Below are 24,838 nucleotides of genomic sequence, written 5' to 3'. Positions count from 1 at the left end.
TAAAAAAATACCTCACTTTTTCTTTGTTTATTTTCAAAACTAGTCTTCAACTTTAAAAAATTTCATTATCACCCCTGAACTTTAAAATAAAATAGATATCTGATGATCATGTTTGGTGGCCTATTTAAAAAATAAGTCTATATGGTTTATGCTCACATAAACATTTGAAATGATAAGTACACTGTAAATGAAAAACAAAGAAAAGTGAGAAAAAGATATATTTTTTGGTTTTCATTTGGTAATTGTTACAATTTTTTGTTTTTGTTTTTTTAACTTTAGAAATTATATTTTAAATTTCTTGTTTATTAAAAACAAAAAGTATATATGTATGGTAACTTATTTGACAACAAAAGTTTTTTTTTTCTTTCTTCAGTTTTTCTTCCTATATATTTTTTAAAAATTATTATTTTAAAAGCAGGACAATGTATTAGTTATTAAATACGTCCATTTTTAAAAAAATTAAAAATTAAAAATCAAAAATAGAAAATAAATGGACTATCGTATGTGCCAATGGTTTTTGTGTTTAAAAATATGGAAAATTGACGGGATCGCAAAAACTAAGGTTGAGTTTTGATCAAAAACAGAAACTAGCAACTCCTAGACCCCATGTACTTCCAAAACTTGGTATTCCAAACATGCTCTATATTTAATTCAAATATTCTCTCTTCTAGTTTAAATATTTTAGATATAGTTTGGTTTAAGGTTTTAAAAATATCTTATATAAAAAACATGGAAATAAGATTGTTAAAATTTAAGAATGATCGTGTCCAATTGTGTATGAGAATATTATGAATGTTTTTAGGGAAACTTTCTTAAATATAACAAACTAGTGAAATATTTACGGTCTGTATAACAAAGTCCATCAAGTTAGCCATTTTTTAAATAGTTTAAGTTTGTCATTCCATCTTTTTCCCTCCATTTTTAATCGTCTTCCTCTATACTAATCGTTTCTCTGTATTCTTTTTTTTAGCTGCGGTTTTTTTTTCAATTTTTTTTGTTTTCAGATTTGGGTAACCAAATCTATTTCTTCCTATCGTGCGTGCATGTTTTTCTTCTTTACTCTTTTTCTTTTTTTTTTTCATTCACTGCATCCGTCTTTCTTCTTTTCTTTTTTTACATTTAGGTTAGGTTTGATGGTGTATAAGAATCTTAAAAAAATTGGTTATAGGGTAACAAAAACTAAAAGATTGTGTATAAAGAATATTCAAAAAAATCGCTTATACCAAATTTTGAAAAATAAAATGGTTTAGATTTGGAACCCAAAATCTAAATGATCGTGTAGTCAAATCTAAATGATCTTATACCAAATTTTGAAAAAAAAAATCGTTTATATTTGGAACTCCAAATATAAACGTGTAACCAAATCTAAACGATTGTATACCAAATCGCGTTACCAAATATATTACGCGCATTGTTGATGTGGCATCTTTGGTATTTTACAAGTTGAGCCTCTGAGCTCTTTTCATTTTTGAAATTATTTTTATACATTGTAAATACTTTGCCGCTTTTTTATATTTTTAAAAAGATCCATGTTTTTATAAGTATAAATTATTTTAAAATTAATCATGAAACCAATCTAAAATTATAATCCATGAATTTGATAAACAATAATAAAGTTTTGGGAAAATTCATTATTTAATAATTAAATAATAATATTAACTAAATTATTAGTTACAAGTCTGAGAGTTGAACTGAATTTTAGATAATTATGATTTATTGATTAATAAAACAATAAGAATTAGTTTGAGAAAATAGGTATAACAAAAATTAAAGAATTCTAAGGAAAATTATTTTAAATGATAAAATTTCTGTAAAATATTTATAAATATAGTAAAATATCATGATATATCTGTGAATCAAGATAAACTATTATACGTGTCTATCATGATACGAATAGATACAAATAGAAGTCTATCACGGTCCATTGTAGACCGTGATATTTTGTAAATATTTTAATTCATTTTGTTAAACTTGAAAATAACCCTAAAATAATTGATAAATGATAATTTAGTACAAATTATTAAAAAAATAATTAATTTATGAAATGTTATTCCATAAAGCGACAATTGTATTTTTGTAAATTTCATATTTGCCCTTGAATTCTTGTGCATCTTCTTCATATTATTTCTCCTTTATATTCCCACTTCTTCCTGTTTTTTATTTTTTTCATTTCCTCTTCTAGAATTTCTTCCTTGTTTGTCTTTTATCATTCTTTTTTCTTTTCTTTTCTTTTCTTTTTTTTTTCTTTTTTTTTTTTGTCTTTTTTCACTATACAACCGTGCACCAAAATCTAAACAAATCAGTCGTCTATCTTAAATAGATAGAGATAGATAAGTGATAAATCTAAACGATCATGTATGAATATCTAAACGATCTTGGTACAAGATCTTAAAATTTAAGTTATAATATTTTAATTTTAAGTATTCCAGTATCATAAAGATGTGTTTTCAAAAATATAACAAACAGGTAAAATATTTACACCGTATAAAACAATTTTGAAAAAGGAAAAATCTCACAAGCCCTATGTCACCTTCGGCTTATTTCCTTATTCTTTTTTCATTATCAGGAGGTCACCCAACACAAAATTGCTTTAAGATAAGCACTTAACTTTGGAATTCCTATGATAGAGCCATCGAAAAGGAAGGTCACCTTGTTAGAATAGATAGTAACTTTTAATTCTTTTAAGTCTTTCTTAACCTTACTTTCATATTCTCAGGATCCCTCTCATTCAAATGTGATACTGGTTTATTCATGTCCCCCTCTTAAGCTCAGGACGTTATAGAAACTGTTTCTTAATGGTTTTGATCATCAATAAAGAAGATTTTGTCATCTTTTACCCATTAAGAATATGGAAAAGCTCATCAAGATATCTTCCAACATTTGAATGGTTCTTTCAGATTGACCATTCGTTTGTGGGTGGAACACAATACTGAAACGTAACTTAGTTCCTAGTGCGTCTTCCAACTTTGGCCAAAACTTGGAAGTAAATTTAAAGTCTCTATCCGAAACTATAAACATTGGAGTTCCATATACACTCACAATTTTGTCGATATATGATTTAGCCAACTTGTCTAACGTAAAGGTTTGTTTAATGGGGATGAAACGTGCCGCTTTAGTGAATCTATCCACAATTACCCGAATCTCATCGTAACTACTTGGCGTTCTAGGCAATCCAAAAAAGAAGTCCATAGTTATTTGTTCCCATTTCTATTTGAGGCTTGGCAAAGGACCCAATAATTCGTTGGTCTTTTGTCGCTAAGGTTTGACTTGTTGACAAATCAAACATTTGGTTATAAACTCGACTATTTCTTGCCACATGCCTGGCCATCAATAATAGGCTTTCAAATTTGGAAGGTGCAAGTCGCAAAGAAAAGTTTGTACTATGACTCAAAGTGAGGCCTGAAATAGCCCTTACGTGATCACATGTTCATTGATGATTTGTAATTCTACTACTCTTGTGTTTCTTATTTGGGCACTACACATTCTTTTATTTCTCTATCGCATGCTAAAACTTTGAACCACAAGATAGAACCTTTAGAGAGTAGGTTATTAATTAGCACTTCCTCGGGTGAAATGTTTTTAGTAGAACTAGTGTGTAAAGGTGCGAAGTAAAGATTGAAAATATCACAATGCACGTCGATTCGATTCTATTTGAGCTCGATGGTTTGGATATACTCTTGGGAATGAATTTTCTTACCAAGTACAATGTGGTATTGGATTGCTTCAATAAGAAGGTAGTACTTAAAGACCTAGAAAGATTTGAAATAAAGTTCGTAGGCGACAAGAAAGTTAATTTGACGGGAATCATATATATGCTCAAGGCAAGAAAATCAATGAAGGGACACACTTCCTACTTGGCTTAGGTAATAGATACATGGGCATCGAAAGATGATCCAAGCAAAGTGCCTATAATTTACGAGTACTTGGATGTATTCTTAGATGAATTGAGGGGATTACCACCAAAGAGAGAGATTGAGTTCACAATTGAAGTCGCACCTTAGATCACGCCGATTTCTCAAACTCCTTATCACGTGGCACCAAGTGAACTTAAGGAATTGAAAAACCAGTTAGTAAAATTACTAGAAAAAAGGATACATTTGGCCTAGTACTTCACCATGGAGGGCCTTTATCCTATTTGTAAAGAAGAAGAATGGATTAATGAGGTTGTGCACCGATTATCAACAATTGAACGAGGTAACAATTAAGAATAAGTATCCTTTGCCGTGAATAGATGACCTTTTGGACCAGTTGAAGGGAGCCTCAGTATTCTCCAAGATAGACATGTGTCAGGCTATCATCAATTATTCTAAGGAGTTAAAAAAAGACACGTTGGACACTCAGTACGCGTTATAGGTATTACCTTGTTCAATTGTTAGTAATCCCTAGATAAAAAAAGACACGCGGGACCATTAACAAGGTAACGATTGTTTTCATTCACCATATTTTAGTCTACTCCCTAGATAAAAAAAGACATGCGGGACACTTAAGAATGGTATTACAAACTTTACGAGAAAAAAGCTATTCGTAAATTTCAGCAAGCATGAGTTCTAGCTTAACCAAGTAGTGTTTCTTGGGCACATTATATCTTCAGAAGGATTGAAAGTGAACTCACAAAAAGTAAAAGCGATTGAAACTTTGGAACGGCCAAAACAATTTATGTAGTTAGGAGCTTTTTCGGCTGGACGGGTTACTATAGGCAATTCGTGGAAAGATTTTCCAAATTAGTCCTTCCTTTGACAATTCTTACAAAGAAAGTAACAAGGTTTGAATGATCGCAAAACTGGGAAATTATTTTTCAAGAGTTAAAATGCAGGCTTGCCAGTAAGCCCATTCTCACGTTACCTACACCTAAGAAGGAATATGAAGTTTTCTGTGATACGTCTCACCAAGGCTTAGCCTACATGTCCAGACAACTAAAATTGCATGAGTCGTGACTTAGAATTAGCGGCCATTGTCCATGCGTTGAAAATTTGGCGAGACTATCTAATGGGAGAAAAGTGTAGTATCTACACATACCACAAAAGTCTAAAGTATATATTTGACCAAAATGAATTGAATTTAAGACAGAGGCGTTGGATGGAACTTATTAAAGATTATGACTGCACCATCACATACCACCCCAGAAAAGCCAACATTGTGTTGAGTAGAAGAGCCTTAGCTCAAATAATAGGGGGGAGAATAGCCCTACTAAGAGAATTAAAAGGTTTCAAAGAAACACTAAATGCAAGGAAAGTTGGAAACTTGATGGCAGGATTTCATATTAAACTCACACTTGAGAAATTATTAGATCTCAACCTGAAGACCTTGAATTGAGAAAGTTAGCCGAAGAGGTAAGATACGAAAGACGATCAGACTATGCGTTTAGAAAAGATGGTGCATTAATAAAATATAAGAAACTGTGTGTCCCACAAAATAAGAATTTGAGCGACAATATTGTAAAGGAAGCTCATAGTTCAGCTTATGCGATGCACCTTGGAAGTACTAAGATGTATAGAAATTTGAAAGCCTATTATTAGTGGCTAAGCATGTGGCAAGAAATAGCCGAGTTTGTAGCCAAATGTTTGATTTGTTAACAAGTTAAACCTTAGCGACAAATAAGACTAGTGGATTATTGAGTCCTTTGCCAAGCTCTAAATGGAAATGGAAACACATAACTGTGGACTTCTTGTTTGGATTACCTAGAACGCCAAGTGCACTACAAGAAATAGGGGTTTTTCCAACGTCAAAACAAACGTCAGAAAAAAGGACGTCATGAGAAATAGGTATTCCCGATGTCGGACAGACGCATCGAAGAAAACACTATTCCCGATGCCAAGCACAATGTGTCGGGCCTTGCGTCAAGAAAAAAGTATATTCCTGACACGTACAGTATGCATCAGACACACGACATAGAGAATAAGGCCACATTAAATACGAAATACCCCTTATTCCAAACGCCATGCACAGTGCATCGGAAAAGGCATCAGAAATTCCTCTTATTCCCAACGCTTTGACGGTGCGTCTGGAATGGGTTTAATGAGCATCGGGAATACCATTATTCTCGATGCCATAAGTGGGATCTCTCGACGTTTTTGTGATGCGTCGACAGAATTGAAATCGAAAGGAAAAAGAGTTAGAGAGAAACGATTCATCGTCGCTTGTCGTCTGCTGTTGTCGTTCGTTCCGTCGCCATTGCCGTCCCCCGCCGCCGTCTGCCACCTTAGGTAAGTTTAAATATAAGTTTGTGTAGGTTTAAATATAAGTTTTAGGATTTTTTTAAGAAAAATGTTTTAGGATTTTGTTTTGGAATAGAATTTTTTTTGTTAAATGTATTTTTGTATAGAATGTGTGTAATGTTGTTGTGGTTGAATTGAAATTTAAAGGGTTTAGGGCTTATAGTTAAATTGAAAATTGAATTGGGGGAAGGGGGATTTATAATTAAATTGAAAATTGAATTTTTTTTTTTTGGAAGGGGGGTTATAGTTAAATTGTAATTTGAAATGGTTATACTTAAATTGAAATTTAAGTGGGGATTACTAGCTAAATTGAAATTTGAAATGGTTATACTTAAATTGAAATTTAAGTGGGGATTACTAGCTAAATTGAAATTTGAATGGGAGTCACTAGCTAAATTGAAATTTGTAGGGGGGGTTATGGTTGAATTCAAATTTAATTGGGGGAGGGGGGGTTTATAGTTAAATTGAAATTTGAAATGGTTATACTTAAATTGAAATTTGAATGGGGGATTACTAGCTAAATTGAAATTTGAAGGGAGGTCACTAGATAAATTGAAATTTGTAGGGAGGGTTATGGTTGAATTCAAATTTGAATGGGGTGGTTATGATTGCATTCAAATTTGAAGGGGGGTTTATGTATTGAATTGAAAATGTAATATGTGTGTTAAGATTTGTTTTGGCTATTCTGCAGTTATGGCAGCCTGTTTGTGTTGAATAACTTTGTTGTTGATTTGAGATGGCTATCCCACAGTTATGGTAGCCTATTTGTGTTGAATAACTTTGTTGTTGATTTGAGATGGCTATCCTGCAGTTATGGTAGCCTTTTTTGTTTTGAATTTGTTTATGTTGGGATAGTTTCAAGGGGTGGTAGTAGGATAGCTTGTAAGAAGCGTTGTTGGAAGGAGTTTAAACGATGCGAAGATTTTGAAGTACTTTGTTGTTAATAATTAGGTTGTGTTGGCTATCATGTAGTTATGGTAGCCTCTGTAGTTTGAAATTAGTTATTGAAAAATAGTGAAAATTCAGGGGAGTAATTTATAGATGTGTGAGAGAGAGAGATATGTTTCTAATCAAACATATTTATGTTTTAGGAATTTAAATGATGGACAAGGGTTAGATGAAGCTTAGAAATAAGTAGTAGTCAATTTAATGAAGAAGGTGATATGTTTGATATGCTAAATGATTTACAAGCCCCTATTGAACATGAAGAGAAAACAGAGGAACTTCGTTTGGAAGATGAAATGCCGATGAATGTTGGGGTAGATATAGATGAAGATAGAACAAACAATATATTTCAGGACTTATTGAATGAAGCATGTAATGAGTTGTACCCTCGTTGTTCTGAATTTTCGTCATTGAATTTTTTGGTTAAGTTGATGCATGCAAAAGGTTCTAAATGGTTGGGGTAACAAGTAGTTTGACATGTTGTTAGAACTCTTAAGAGCAGCGTTTCCAATATGTAGTACTACTATCCCTAGTTCATTTTATGAAGCAAAACGAAAACTTTGTGACTTGGGCTTGGGATACGAGACTATTCACGCGTGCAAGTATGACTGTGTATTGTATTGGAAAGAGTTTTCTGATTTGCAACAATGTCCTACATGTGGCGAGGCTAGGTACAAGGTTCATCATAATAAAGGAAAAAAAATTTCGCATAAGGTATTGCGCCATTTTCCTTTGGTACCGAGATTACAACGCTTGTTGGTATCGCAGGAAGGGTCTGCTGACATGAGATGACGTATGGATAAATGTGTTGAAACAGATGATGTGTTGAGACATCCAGCTAATGTAAAAGGGTGGAAGCACTTTGATTATGAAGTTTAAGTTTAAGTGTGACATGTAAGCACTAACGTATTTAAGCACGTAAGATGTCTATAATCGTTGTCACATTCATTTCAAGTGTTAGAATTGCGTAATTCTCCAAATCCATCTGACGATTTCTTCTCACTTGCGATGGAGACCATCACTTGACGTTCGTTGTTATAATGGATGCATCGTGGGTGGTCTAAGATTTCACACTGTTGAACTTGATTCCCGACATACTACTCAAAACAGTGGAGTAATGGTAATTGGTGAAAGCGATACAAGTGGAAGTGGCAACAATAATTTCTACAATGTTCTGGATGAAGTGTTGCACATACAATATCCGTTGGAAAGAAATGTATGGCTATTTAAGAGTCGGTGGTATGAAACCGACGTAAACAAAAGTCAAAGAACACACGTTGAAATAGGGTATAAATCTCTCAACACGTCCCATTTTTGGTACATGGAGGAACCTGTAATTCTTGCGACTCAAGCACATCAAGTTTTTTACGTAGATAACCCAAAAAATGGTAACAATTGGAAAGTTCTGCAAGTCGTCCAAAATAAGCGTATATGGGACATGCTAGAAGTGGAGGACGTTGAGAATAACCATATTAATGTACTAGAAATTGTTGTAAGCCATCAAGTGGATGACCACATCAAGGATGACACTCTGTGCAGAACTGACGTTGATCCCACAATCATTGAAAGACCGATTGTGTGTCATGTCACTAACGACTTCATGGACGATGTAGATGAACACTCGTCACATGTAAAAGATGACAAATTATAGTGACAAACCACGTACCCACATATTTATGTAGTTTATATATTTTGATTCTAGTTATGTGTTCGTATTTGCTTATTGAATGTTTGTTTTCTATGTCTACAGGCATTATGTCATCGTCATACCCACGTAATAATTTTCTAGAGATGGACGCTATGTTCCTCGAGTTTGAGGACGATTTAGATAACATCGCAGGAGGGTCGTCGTCTGTGGGTGACAATGCGGGTGAGACTAAAAATTTCCTTCATTTTAACTTACGATTATTTCATGTTTTTTTCTAACATTATATGTTATTACCGATTTATTGAGTAGGGTCTTCTTCTCAACAACCTGTGACTCCGACTCCTAGGAGACGTGCGCAGTCTTATCTCTTGGAGTCGGAGCGCCACGCTGCAATAAATGGGCGCATTCCAATGATGATCGCCCCTGGAGCGGAGAAGCCTATTTCTATTACTATAGATTATTTGTAGTTAGTGGTTATTATAGGTTTTGGTACTAGTAAGTTTATTACTAATTTTGTTTATTTATAAATTAGATTATAATTAGAATAAGTTCATTACTATTGTAAGTTGGTACATTTTTTTATCTATTTTACATTTAAAAAAAAAGTTCACGAACCAAATTCGAACTAGTTTACTACTGTAAGTTGTAGCTATTGCAAAGTGTTGAACCTATTTGTAACTCTTGAAAACTATTGTGTTTTTATTAGGTCTTGCACACCAATATCTAATCGATTTACTACAGTGATGAAGCTACCAAGCAAGTGATTGATGTTTGGTTAGTGACAAGACTTGTTGTAATTTTGTTATTCACAACAATACTTTGTTGTATTTAGTTTCTTTGTAAAAATATATTACCAAGGTTTAGTTTCTATTTTGCTTGTATTTGTCCCTTTAGTCGTATGAGCGATCTAGCTAAATTGGTTGTGAAAATATTTCATATGTGAAATTGACATTCGATGAGCTCGAGCCTAAGTTTACCATTGTGAAGTTGGTAAATTTCAACGTGCATGAGGAGGATAGATTGGTATTTCTAATCATTGTGCTAATGATTGATATTTATTTACCATTGTGAAGTTGGTATTTTCTAATCATTGTTCATCTTTTGGTTTGGATTAGATATGGGAATGCAACTGTGGTGGAGAGCACGAAGAGGGGGCTGGCGGGATCTTATATTCCACAACATCATAGTAGTTTTTAGCTTTGGAATATGATTGGGTACTTACTATCTTACACTAGAGTTCGGTCCTTTGGCTTCTGAAGATGCTTCTCATTTGCATATCATCTTCATCTTCATGAATGTATAGTATATAATGTCTTCCATCCATATTTGAGAATCAAAATTTCATTGTTGGATTATGAGCTTTTGACATATAATGAGATATGATTGTCACATTCTTTTATCACATTTTGTCTTGTTCTTTATAACTCATGAACCATATGTTAGTCTCATCCACTTTCTTTTGACCAAAAGACTACATTCTTCTCTCGTTAATAGCTTTAGTAGATATATGATTAATACTACAAGCGTTTGTTTTTCCTTGAATGGTTGATGAAGCTTCCAGTAGAGACCCAAGTCTACTAAAAAAAGGTCTTATGCCTCACATGATAGGTTTATATAGTTGAAGACTATAAAGTTATAATTAATTTTGGTTTTTGAATTCCTTAATAGCAACACACATGTGAAACCCTCGCCTCTTTGGTCTCTTTCTAGAATCCATTTTTTTATATGTAAGTTTTGTTGGCAAAGCGTTTTTGTAATGTTTGTTCATTCTTATCTTACACCTTACTTGAAGATGGTCTATTTTTATAAGTTGTACAGCTGTATCTTTGAGTTTTTAGAGGTTTTGTGTAGGTTACCTTTCATGAGCATTACTTATTCTTCCTTTTTCTTCAATAGAGATCGAAACTCAATTATCATATTTGATATTTTATAATAGGTTTATAAAATAAATTGGATATTATTTTTTTATGTAATAAAATACTTTTACTGTCATTTTCAATAACATCTCAAAAGCATTGATTTCTTTTAAAAAAAAAAACTGTAGGAATTTTTAGTAGTGCACTTCAATACGTCACAATAGATGTTTGTAACGTTTCCAAATTAACCTTTAGTAACAACACTATTTGTCACTAAAACATCACCTTTAGTGGCGAGCGCAATACGTCACTATGAAAAATAAATAGTGGCATAACGTATGTTACTAACGTAGAAACATCACTAAAAGTATATCTTTTGTGGTGCGTAATTTTTGTGTTGCTAAAACTTTTAGCTACGTGGATTCAACGACGAATGGCTTTGTGTCACTAATACTTTTAACGACGTGTTTTGCATTTTAGTGACGTTTTTGGTGTGCCACAAAAAACGCAATTTATTGTAGTGAGGTCCTTTAGTTCCATTAGGCCTAGCTTCTGCTTTATCTGGCGATAAGGCTAGTTGACTAATTGCGATATGATTCGTGGGTTATTTTGAATTCCCAAATTTGGACAGTATCTGGCAAAGTGTCCGGGTTGGCTGAAATTTAAGAAATTCTTTGAAAACCATTCTTTTCCTTAAAATTTGGATTTTTTCCGTCTGCTGGCCTTTGCGGAGGCACGTTCTCTATCCATATTGAGGTATTTTCCTTTTCTTGACCTCGATTCCGCCTCCCTCCATAACTAATCCTGGCATCAAGGCGATTATGAGAATGAGTTTTGCAATTTCTTCATTTTTAGATGCCTAGCGCTTGACGCCTGATCTCATCACATCTTCGCCACTCCTTATGCTACTAAAGCTTTGACTGCATGGGTCTTTCTTAAAAAAATTGTTTTTCTTATCCTCCACCATGCATTTTTCGATACTCATGACAACTTCAACCAACTTAGAAAAGTCAGACCAATCCATGCTAGTCGTAATCAGGGCTCTAATCTCTGTTCGCAAGCCTTCTTCAAATCGCTTAAACTTATCCGCTTCATTAACCACAAAGGCTAAAGCATACTTAGCCAGCTCAGTGAACCATTTTTCATATTCTGTGACAGTCATGTCGTCCTGAACCAAACTTATAAGCTCGTTTCTTTTCACATCAAAAAAGGAATGAGGGTAAAAATTGTTCTTGAATGCCTTTCTGAATTTTTCCCACGTGATGAGGCCTTCTCCTCCTGCCTTTCTGCGTGGAGAGTTCACCAAATTTCTGCACTATCTTGTAATAAAAACATGGTTAATTTCACCTTTCTATCTTTGGGGCAGTCCATCACCGTAAAACATTTTTCAATCAGACTGAACCACTTCCCGCGTCACTCGGTTTAGTAGTTCATTTAAAGATCATTGCTTCCAACGCCTTTAACCTCTAAATGCTAAATCTTTTGTCTAACTTTTGAGAAAAATGATCAACACATGTCTTCATCGACTCTTCTCCTCACTGATTTGTGTGGGTTACTAGACATCTCATTGAATGTTTGTGCTCGATTGGCGCTCCCAGTAGTTGAAACATCTGTTGCCACTTGCCTTACTCACCTTGGCCTTCCTCATGGTGTTGTAGTTCCTATATATCGCATCAATACATTAGACTTTTGTAATAACACTTGAATCTACATGCATGACTCTACTCAAAACCATTCTCAAGAACTTATGCTCTGATACCAACTTGTCATGTCCAACTCCAGTTCACTCTATGTGATGGAATGGGGACACAACCACCTAGACATTCTACACAAGATTATCCGTAGAGTAACGTGTCGAATGCCTAGTAAGCAGAATTAAAAGACAATCGCAAGAAAATTTGACGTGGAATATGGACATGAATTGTGAAATTTTCATTGATACATCGAATACAAATATATTTAGTACATTTTTCAACATTCATTACAAAATTACACATCATGACCTAAACAACAATTTACTTTCCTCGTCTAACTACTATATGATATGCAAGTTGACAGTGGCCAATACCAAAATGATGTGGTTAAGGAGGCACGATAGACAATCAAGGTTGCAAGTCCAACGCTAGATGTCCTATGCTATTTGGGGGGAGGGGGGAGGAGGAAATACAAAAAAAGATTTGAAAGGTTAGATAAAAACATCTAGTGAGTGGGAACTTTTATCAAGCGCCTTAAATAATTCAAGTTTGCCTTAACACTTCAAATCCATTTCATCAAATCACAAGGTATGAATAATATACAGTATCGTCAATAAAACACTAAACTTAAATCAAACCGAATCTCATTTGTTAAGCAAATCACAATATCCAAATATCAACAATCATTTTTTTAAAATCATTTTGAAATTATCCCTTTGTTAAAATCTTTCGTGATAACGCATGGAGATCATTTCTTTTTAATTCTTTCATTGTAGTTCATATTGTATGTAGCCTTTATATGGCGTATGACATAATCATCTCACCGAATCATTCTGTATGTTTAATTACATCTATGTACCCTTTCCTCGGCTCAAGCATTTATCACTCTCTTTTGTCAAGTTTCAGCTATGTAGAGTGATCTCAATGCATTTAGCAAGTTCCATCAATTCTACTTCGCATAATGCGTCTTCCAATATTAGATCATACAGCAAGTATGAGGCATCCTATTCAAGATGACACAACATGAATAGGACATTCTATTCCAGATCACACAACAAGAATATAGCATCTTATACTAGATCACACAACAAGGACAAGACATTCCATACCAAATCACACATCTAGTATGAGGCATTCTCTATCATATAGGGTACAAAGATCATCTCATTTCAAACTTTATTAAATCTCATGCATTCTTCAAAATACATCATTTTAATTCATAATAGGGAAATTGCATCAACTGACAAAAATATTTAGAAAAAATAGCTCATAGCATCTCTTTTTTGCATATTACGAATATGAAAAATATGATAAGTACTTAATGATATCAGATAGTTATTAGATGACTATCAAACAACTATCAGAGGGTTAGAGGGTTATTAAATGGTTATCCGCTTTTAAATTTGCTAGTTTTGCAATTTAAAAAATGTAATGCCATTAGCCCTATTATCATAAATGTTTTTGCTATTTTTGCAAATGCCCCTTCATAATAAGTCCAACTCATTTATAGTCATATGCATTTTAAGAATTGGAAAGTATGAAAGGAATCATATGGTTCATGGTTTCAATAAAATACTTTTAAGGGTTCAAACACATTTTAGGAATATTTTTTATTTCGAAAACATTTTTATAAGAAGAAAAACCACTCACAGTCACAATTAACTTGTTCTTCCACCTAGCTTTTTCTAACAAGAGTTTCCTTGCACTTCTTGGCAATCTTCACTGAGATTAGGCTCGTTTTGAGTCTCCAGAAGTCTTAGATATGTGCTTAGTTTTTTCCTAAGAAATCTCAGGGGAAAATCAACTTCAGAATAGCCAGAATTTCTCTATTTATAGGTCTCTTTGGTGAATTTTCCCATCTTAGAATGATTTTGATCTTTACGGCAGCGGGCAGTGGTCCAATCTCAGAATGCTACGTGTCTCTACCCACTCCTTATCCTGAATTTGGATTAAACGGCAAGGTCGTATATATTGTCGACTTTCTAACACAAGTATTTCTTGGTGAGGTAACTAAAATTGGCCAACTATTTGTCGTGTAACTCCTTGCGTAGAGACCTTTCATTGCATAACCCTTCCGTGAATCGTAAATTACTTCTCATGAGTCTTTTCACATAGTATTCTTATTGTGGGACCTTTGTCGCATTGATAGCACGCAATCGGGGCCTCAGTTGACTGGATAATTGTGAGTGTTCGACCAAAGAAACTCATAGGAAATTAATTCTTAGATAGGTGGCCACCATGAATTGAACCCATGAAACTCTTATTTAGTTTTTGAGACCATGTCTCATTTTTTACCACTACATCAAACCATAATGGTTATAAAACTTTATTATTATTATTAATTACTATTTTTCCTTTTCCTTTTCCTTTTTAAACATAATAAATTCCTATTCTCTTTCCTCGATTCATTCTCCCATCACTTCAATCTTCTCTCTTTTTTCTACAATATAATTATCTTTTTCTTAATTAATTATATTTTCAAATATCCTTATTATTCACTTCCATAAATTAATCAATCAATCAATTAATTAATTATATATAATTAACCAATAACTCCTGAAAATCCACAATTTTTAATTATAACCAATAACACACCACTCAAATCACAATTCTCAACAAAACCAAAATTCCAAATCCTCCAATTAATTAAACATTCATCCAACAAATATTTAATTAATTCTAATTCCACAAAAACAAATATTTTTAAATCAAATATCTCAAAATAACACCCAATAAATTCAAAATAATCAAATAAAAATTAAGATGAATTAAATGCAAAATTACCTTAATTTTTGGGCATTACATTATAGTAATAATATGAAGAAATTTAAAATATTAAAGGAGAAGAATAAATAGAAAAGAAGAAAAAAAAAGAAGTGAAACGAAAAATGGTCCCATAAAATTCAAAACCAACAACAGGAAAATCTGAAATTTATGAAAAAATAATGGTGACTTCATAGGCTTTAATTTTTTGTTATAAAAGGCGTAAATATTTTTCCGTTTTGTTCGAAAACGGAAAAAACCCACGGATCCACAATGGAAAATACCAAAAATGTCTCGTCAACCACGCCATCAATAACGCGCGTAATATATTTGGTACACAATTGTTTAGATTTGACTATTGTTTGGTACACGATCGTTTAGATTTGGTCGTTTAGATTTGGATTGCCAGATCTATCCAAATCTAAACGATTTATTTTTTCAAATCTATTGTTTAATTTGGTTGCACGATTGTTTAAATTAGGGTAGCCAAATATAAATGTTTTTTTTTTTCAAAATTTGGTACACGATCATTTTTTTCAACATTCTTTTGGTACAAAATCGTCTAGATTTGTTTACATGATCGTTTATTTTTTTTTAGCTACTCCAATCTAGACAATTTTTTTTCAAGATTGTTTATACACGATCCTTTAGATTTGGGTATTTTTTGTACACGATCATTTAGATTTTGTTACCCAAATTTAAACGACGTAAAAAAGAAGATGAAAAGAAGAAAGATGATGGAAAATAATCGCAGCGAAAAAAAAAAGAGGAAAAGAAGAAAGGTTATAGAAAGAAATCACCGCGAAGAGTTGGAAAAAAGACAGAAGGACAAACCTGAAATATTTAAAAAATGACTAACTTCGTTGAATTTGTTATATGCGTCGTAAATATTGTAGTGATTTGTTATGTTTATAAAAATTTTCCAAAATTAGATTTATTAATTATTTTTAAATATAATATTTTTTTCCTTTTAGAAAATAACTAATTGCTTTTATTAATTAGGATTTACAACAAATACTAATTTTATGGTATATTTTATTGGTATGTACATGTAGTTTTAACTTGAATAGTTACTTTTAAATTTTTTTCATGGAGCAAAATTCTCAATATTAATACTTATCATTTCATTTCCTTTAATTAATTGAATCGATTTGTTTTCGTAGATTTGTTTTCAACAAATTAACTATTGAAGGAACCGGAGAAAAGAAGAACAAAAATATCTTCGTTTTCATGATTAAGTATTTTAAGTTCACTTTTCATATTTTTTCATCCATAACAATTTTCCATTCTTTCCTTTTTTTTTCTAATATTAGCAATTTAATTTCAAATGCAACTTATTTTACTGAGATTATTACATAGAATAAATAAAGAGATCTTTTAAAGAATATAACAAAACCGTAAAATATTTATACTATATAGAATAATTTCAAAAACTAAAAAAGACCACAGATGCACAATACAAAATACCAAAAATGTCTCATCAACTATATCGTTAACAACGCGCGTAACATATTTGGTACATAATCGTTTAGGTTTGGCTATTGTTTGGTACATGATCTTTTAGATTTGATCGTTTAGATTTGGATAGGTAAATCTAAACGATTTTTTTCAAAATTCTTTATACACAATCCTTTAATTTGGTTACATGATCATTTATATTTTTTTTACACAATCATTGTAGTCAAATCTAAACAATTTTTGTTGAGATTATTTGTTACATGATAATTTAGATTTGGCTATGTTTGTATACAATCGTTTAGATTGACGTTTTTTTTTCAAGATCTTTTATATTTATACACAATCTTGAACCAAATAACAGTTTAGAAAAAAAAAGAAAAAAAGAAGAAAGATGATGGAAAGAAAAAAATCGCAGAGAAGGAAGAGAAGAAAAACGATGAAAAGGAATGAGAAACCTGAAATGTTTTTAGAAAAATGGTAACCTTCATAGGCTTTTTCATTTTGTTACGTGGGTTGTAAAAAAAGTTTCCATAAATAAAATATAAACTGTTTTGTTTTGTTTTTTTTTTTCTTTTTCCCAAATTTAGAGACATTTTCAAAAATAGAAAAATATTGAAACTATTTACAAAATAATGCAAAATTCATCTCACTCTCTGTAGCTCATTTGAAAATTTTGCTATATTTCGTAAGTAGTTTCATTTTTTGTGCTATTCATTACCATTTCTCTTTTCAAAATGTGAAAGATGTGTTTCTCTTGTCGAAGCAATTAAAGTTCTTCCAAGAAAATCAAAATTAAAGGTTTTCCTTTTGTTATTTGTTAAAAAAACTAAATTATGTCAAAAGGGAGTTTTTAGAATGCATAAATTTATTTTTATCAATAAAGAGAAAGCATTTTTATCTTCAAATTTAAAATCTTTTTACAATTACATATACTTTAATATTATTCATCAATATTTTTCTTTCATATTTTATCATTCTCTTTCTATACTCTTAAATTTCATCTTAGATATTTAAAATTTTAAATTTAGTTATAAATATCTTTTTTTCTTTTAAAAAATATAATAAATCGGCAAAATATTTATATTTTATAGAGCAATTTCGAAAATGGAAAAAGCTCACACGCACACAATGAAAAATACCAAAAATGTTCATTTAACCATATCATCAACAACACATGTAATATATTTGGTACACGATCGTTTAGATTTGGCTATTGTATGGTACCCGATAATTTAGATTTAATCGTTTAGATTTGAATAGCTAAGTCTAAATGATTTTTTTTCAAGATTATCTGTATACGATCATTTAATTTGGTTACATTATCGTTTAGATTTGAGTACAATTTTTTTTCAAGATCATTATTTGGTACATGATCGTTTAGATTTGGCTACACAATCATTTAGATTAGGTTATACGATTTTTTTCAATATTTTTTTGGTACACGATGGTTTAAATTTGACTGTACGATATTTTGTACACGATCGTTTAGATTTGGCTAACCAATTTTAAACAATTTTTTAAATATTTTGGTATACGATCATTTAGTTTTGTCTATTTTTTGTACACAATTGTTTAGAATTGGCTACTCAAATAGCTAAATCTAAACGACATGTTTTTTAAGATCTTGAACAACCAAAATAACAATTTGAACAAATTTAAAAAAATAGATATTTTATATTTTGATACACGATTTTGGATCAAATAATCGTTTGAAAAAAAAAGAGAGAAGGAAGAGAAGAAAGACAAAAAGGAAAAACAAAATCGCAGAGGAAGAGGAGAAAAAAGACGATAAAAGGGAAGATCAAACCTGAAATATTTTAAAAAAATGGCAAACTTCACGAGTTTTTTCATTTTGTTACACGAACCGTAAATATTTTACCGGTTTATTATATTTATGAAAATTTTTCCCATTTTTGTTTTTCCAAAAATCTTACTTTCGCATTAAAAATTATGTCTTAACATTTACTACCAAATCCAATGCATTTCTTTTAGCTGGTTAATTAACTTAAAACAAAGAAATATATAGTTTAAAGAATTAGGATACATTAAAAAAAATTGTTGGGACCTTTTAAAAAAATATAAACATAGTGGTAAAATATTTATATAAAACAATTATGAAAACGGAAAAAGCCCATAGGCCTACAATAAAAAATATAAAAAATATTTCATTAACCACGCTGTCAATAATCTAAGTAATATATTTGATACGATTGTTTAGATTTGGCTATTATTTGATACAAGATCGTTTAGATTTGATTGTTTAGGTTTGGTTAACCAAATCTAAATGATTGATTTTTTCAATTCTATCATTTAATTTGGTTACACGATTGTTTAGTTTGATTACACGATCGTTTAAATTTGTCTAAACAAAATTTTTTCAAGATTCTTTTGGTATACGATCGTTTAAATTTGACTAAACGTTTTTTTTTTAATTCTTTTGTATACGGTCGTTTGGATTTGTCTATACGATCGTTTATTTTTTTTATACAATCGTTTAGATTTGGCTACTCCAATTTAAACAAATTTTTTCAAGATTCTTTATACACGATCGTTTAGATTTTGCTATTTTTTTGTACACGATCGTTTAGATGGGTAATCTAAACAAAGTAAAAGAAGAAGAGAAAAAGAAGAAAAATGATTGAAAGAAACCGCAATGGAAAAAAATACAAAAAGAAGAAAGACGATAAAAAGAAATTGCAACAAAGAGGAGAAGAAAGACGGAAGGATAAATCTGAAATATTCAAAAAAATGAGTAACTTTATGAGTTTTGTTACACGAACCGTAAATATTTGAGTGGTTTGTTATATTTACGAAAATTTACCAAAATTATTCTTATTTCGTTGCAGCTCTACCATGGTTTTCATTCTTTCAAAGTAAACATTTGATTTTTTAAATTAATAAATTTCAAAATCAAAACCTATGTTATTAATTTTCTTGGCTTGACTCTAAAAAAAACATCGATAAAAAGAATTAGCTAACAAACAAAATACAAAGACATGGAAGTAGTATGTATTTATATTAATTTTCATAAACAAAAGCAAAAAAACCAACTGTGGATAATCATTTGATTTTTAAAAAACAAAAGATATTTTCAAAATTTTAAAAATAAAGTTTTGAAAGTATTATTTATTTATTTTTTCGGAAATTGATTAGGAAATGCATTGATGTGTTAAACAAGGGTAAAAATCATAATTAAAAATTGAAAAAGAAACAATTATAAATTTTAAAAAATAAAACTAAAAACAAAATGGTCATGGACCAAATTTGGTACATATATTCCCTCATGTGATATTGAACCCAAAAGACATTAATATTATTTTTCCAAGTGTATTTACTGCCCAAGTTACCAAATATTTAAATTTGAATTTCTGTTTCATTCCCATAATTTTCTGAAACATTTCTCCCTTACTTCTGTCTCATGTAATCATTTCTTCCTTTTTTGTTTTTGTTTTTCTTATTAACTCTTTGCTTTTTTCGTTTATACTCAATTGCCATTTATTAAATTATTTTCATAAATAATATCTATGTTTTTCTTTTTTTTTTTTTTAAAAAAAAACAATTACAGTATTTGGAACTTTGGTTGTTACATGTTTAAGTTTGGTTTTCTCTTCTCGTATATATACATAAACGAAAAAAGATAATGAATGTTGGTGCTCAATAATTACGGCTTGAATTTGAATGAATAAGTTTTCAAGAAATTAATCATGACAGGATATTTAATAATATATATAGTAAATATCAATCAGTCTAGTCTAATACATTTTTTTTTTAAATAGTAAATATCCATTCATTCTAACCAAAATCAACATTATTACATATTATTTTAAGAAGTGATTTGATAACAAACCATTTTAATATAGTTGTTTCAAAACATGTGTTTTTATAAGTGTTTCACATTCCTTAACACATTTGGATTATAAACAAATTTTCAAAACAAAGTCAACTTTATATTTTGAAAAAAATTTGGTTTGATTTTTAATAACGTGTTTAAAAAGCATGTGAAAAAAATACATGAAAACAATAATTAAAAATAGTTATTATAAAAATTTACTTTTAAAAGAACAAGAAATAGAAAAAATAAAATTAGTATGTGAGGAAGGTTGAAACTTGAATTCAAATTGTTTTAATTTATTTTCGAGATAGAATATTTTACCATATAAAAACAGAAATTTACCGAATAAACAATATTTTTAAAGAAGTATACATATAGTAAATTTAACGGTGATAAACTTTGTCGCTAATAAGCTTCTATTGATAATAAACTTTATTGTTGACAAATTTCTATTAATGATATGGTTAGTAATTGATAAACTCTAAAAGTTATATCTAAATTCTTTTATATCTAAAAAAGATTATGTTTGTGCTCTTTTCACTGACAGTTTGAGGCTCATTGATATATTTGCAATTATATCTTGTATTTTTTTTATTTATTTAGATAAATCTTTTTATTGAAATAATAAAATGCTTGTTAAAAGAGGAGTTTCTCCTCTTCATAAAGTTTATGACAAGTGAAGCTAAAAAGGGAATTGAGCTAGAGTATTAAGAAATGGAAATTATCCTTATTCCCCTTGCATATGTTACTTTCAATTTGACTAAATTTATATAATTTCAAAATTAAAGCTTTATTTGATCTCTAGTGTACAATTCAAGACTTTGAAAATGAAAGATTGTATATTTAACATATTATTATTTTAGGTTAGTGATGAAAAGGAAGTATTTTGATATTGAGATTTGAGTATAGATTGCATTTTTAAACCTTTCTATAACGTGTTTGTTCCTTGGAATGTTCAAAACTTTTACCTCCAAAAAGAATTTGATTTCAAAAGTTTCACTTTTTAGTATTTGAAATCTTTTGGGTATGTTATGTATTGAAGATTTTAATCTTTTTAAACATAAAAAAAAAAAGAAAAAAAAAACTGAGGGAATTCAGCTTTTAAGAACTTGGGAGAGATAATTTACCTTTTCTTGTCATACAAAGGAAAAATAATTATTTGATGCTGATTGAAAATGACCTTCATGTGTGTGCTTGCAAAACTTATCAAAACAATTTTGTCCTTTTTTTTTTCCTTATTTATTATAAAATTTTCTAAAAATATATAATTAAAACAGTTGATAAATATAGCAAAAATGGTGCATATTTGATTTGAAAATGTACAAGTATCTTAATCATAAAATTATCCTTTTACATATAGATAATTTGTGGATGATGTATACCAATTATTTTATTAAATTTTTCTAGTTTATTTACAAGGGATTAAGCTTAAGAGAAGAACATTCACAAAGTGTCCATTAAATATTCTATACAAGTAAATAATTAATTAAATAAATAAATAAATAGAGACAGATTTAAAAAAGAGAGTTTTATAATAGCACACATGGGCAGTATTAAACCAAAACACCCTTTGCATTAACCACATGAATTTAAGCTGTTCAAATTTATGAGATTACACAACACAACTACATGACATAACTTATTAAAAAATTTCCCAATTTAGAAAACAGATAGAATGAGTTTAGCCAAATTTAAAAGGACAATCATAGTGAGGCTAGCCTATACCTATATCACATTTTCCTTTTCTATTAGATAACAACTATGATAATCATTTGTTTTCTTTTTCTTTTAAATTGCCACACGACAGTCTTTTTATTATCGAATCCATTTTTTATAATTGCAGTTTTTTTTTTTCTTTTACATTTGGAGATCTAATTATTATATCCTATACAATCTAATCAAACTTATATGTATTTTCCCCCTTTTTCTTTAATAATGGCAACCCAAATAAAAGAGTAAATTATATATTAAAAAAAAAAAAAAAAACATGAATGGTGACATTTCCTTGTAGAAAAGGATGAGACAGTACTAGATCCCAAAAGAAAAAAGAAGAAAGAATCTTATTTCTTCCCCTAATCCATCCCCCAACCAAATTACCAGACTTTCAAATATAATAATAAATTCATTATCTTCTTTTCTCCTTTCCTTCATTGTTGAGAAACTCAAAAGCTCTATCCACCTTCTTCCTCACTTTATCATCTTCTTCTTCTTTCTTAGTTGCCACTCCCAAAACCCACCATTCCTTCCAACTTCTTCTGATTACTCTCTCTCACCAAACTTTCTCTCTCTAAAAACCCATCAATATTGGAGTGAGAAACACATAACAAAAAGAAAACCCCATTTTGTTTTTAGAGAGAGAAAAAAAAAACTCAACTCAATTTTTGTCTCTCTGTTTTCTTCATGGGTTGTTCTGCTTCAAAGCCTGTTGCTGCCACCGCGGCCACCCGTTCCACTCGAAATTCTGAGTCTTTCTACTCTCCTTCTTCTGCTTCCCAGTCTGCTGGTTCTTCTCCGGCGTTAGGCCGAGCTTTCTCCCTCCCGACACCGCTCGTTCACCACCCACCGGTGAACAAGGGCGATACCCACCATCTTGTTTCTCTTACCTCCACAACTTATGGGTCTCTTCTCATTATTGACCGTCCCACCAATTCCAGTCGGTCACCGGCTCCGCCCTTCCATGTCAACGCTGAAAAGCCCATCCATTTCTCCGACCAGATTTCTCTCTCCCCTGATTCTGTAATTAACACCTGGGAACTCATGGATGGCCTCGATGACGACTCCGATTCTGATCAGAATTCGATTCCGGCCAAACCCACATCGGATAACGGGTTTAAAGATTTAGTAAAGACGATTCCGGCGAAAATAGAGGAAGAAATTGGTTTGATTCCGACATGGTCACCGAAGAAACCACTTTGGAAGCACATTTCAGAGGAGTCCCTTCTGGCAAAATTAGACCCAAATGTGGCTTCAACATACACCAGAGCTCTCTCGTCACGACAACTCAACTCCGATCAGGCCACGGCCCGCCGGAGTTCCTCGTTTTCAAATCACTGGCAGCCAAATTTCGGAGACACCAAGAACAGAGCAATAGTGATCTACTTCACAAGCCTTCGAGGAATCCGAAAGACATATGAGGATTGCTGTTTTGTTCGAACAATCTTCAGAGGATTCAGAGTTTTGGTAGATGAGAGGGATATTTCAATGGATTCATTCTTCAGAAAAGAGATGCAAGCGAAGCTCGGAGGAGGGACGGCGTCGGCGAGTCTACCACAGGTTTTCATGGGGGGGAAGCACATTGGTGGGGCAGAGGAGATTCGGCAAATGAATGAGAGCGGCGAGTTGGCCGGAATGTTAGAAGGGTTTCCGGCGGCGGAGGTGAGGTCAGTGTGTGGAAGATGTGGGGATGCTAGGTTTGTACCTTGTGTAAATTGTAATGGAAGTAGGAAGTTGTTTGGGGAAGATGGAGGGCTGAGGAGATGCCCTAAGTGCAATGAGAATGGATTGATGAGATGCCCTTTTTGTTGTTTATGAGTTTTGGATTTTGTGTTACACAAATTTGTTCAAATGGAATGTGGATGGGGTTTTAATGTTATAATTATGTTTTGTTATTACTTCATAAACTTATGATCCAAATTTTACAGGTTTGTTTGACCCAAAAACTTGAAAACCAACATATATAGTTCTTTTCTTTTTTCTTTTGGTTTTGCTTACATCAATAGTTTGTGTTCGCGAATCAGTGCTCTCGCATCCTAAAAGTTATTTAAAGAATTGAGTGAATTACAATAGTCTATGTTTGAAGTATAAAGATATTATTTTAATTGGCGTTATATTTATTATCTAGTAAAAATAAGACTAAAACACGTTAAGAAAAATGAACTACCATAACATATTTCTATAACCAAATAGATGAAGGAGAAAGAAAAAAATGTCAGAACAAAATGCATGTTTTTCCATAAAAATGGAGTTTTTTTTTTTGGATTTTCACTAATTTATGACATTTTGTATGTGTCATCAATTTATGACAATGATTTTCTAAAAAAGAAAAAGTAGAAAAACTTTAATTAACCCTCTAGTTAAAAATTAAACATGTTCTAAATAAATAAGTTATGTATGAATTAATTTATGAGAGTTAGAAAAAGATGAGAGCGTTAATTTAGTAAGAGTTTCACATCAATTAAGCGTAGGATTTAAATTATTTTGTTTAATTGTGGTATGAGTTGTGTTCATGAAAATCCTATAAATAGGACTGAAATATTGTAATTTAAATCATCCAAGTGTGAGTAGAGTACATACAAAAACTCTTCCAATAAGTTTTTATTTTCTCTCAAATATTCTATTTCGTGATATTTATTTGGGGTGTTCATCACACACTTTCAAAAAAGTGGTATTAGTGCTTGAGTTTGGAATCTAAAAAATTATTTTGCAAA

At 31.2% G+C, this 24,838-nt stretch overlaps 1 protein-coding gene across 1 annotated transcript; it reads left to right on the top strand.

The window, feature by feature from the left end:
* Positions 1-22,495: 22,495 nt before the first annotated feature.
* Positions 22,496-24,022, top strand: LOC103495807 (uncharacterized protein At3g28850). The gene has a single exon (XM_008457472.3). It carries the CDS (start codon positions 22,812-22,814, stop codon positions 23,940-23,942), a length of 1,131 nt encoding a protein of 376 aa, XP_008455694.1. The 5' UTR covers positions 22,496-22,811; the 3' UTR covers positions 23,943-24,022.
* The last annotated feature ends 816 nt before the right edge of the window (positions 24,023-24,838 follow it).

This window comes from Cucumis melo, chromosome 8 (assembly GCF_025177605.1).
Source record: "Cucumis melo cultivar AY chromosome 8, USDA_Cmelo_AY_1.0, whole genome shotgun sequence".
In the NCBI taxonomy this organism is placed as follows: domain Eukaryota; kingdom Viridiplantae; phylum Streptophyta; class Magnoliopsida; order Cucurbitales; family Cucurbitaceae; genus Cucumis; species Cucumis melo.
The sequence above is the reverse complement of the archived record's forward strand: the minus strand, read 5'-3'. Positions and strand labels throughout refer to the sequence as shown.

Excerpts from the sequence above, each read along its gene's own strand:
- LOC103495807 (XM_008457472.3), top strand. The coding sequence starts at position 22,812 with ATGGGTTGTTCTGCTTCAAAGCCTGTTGCTGCCACCGCGGCCACCCGT.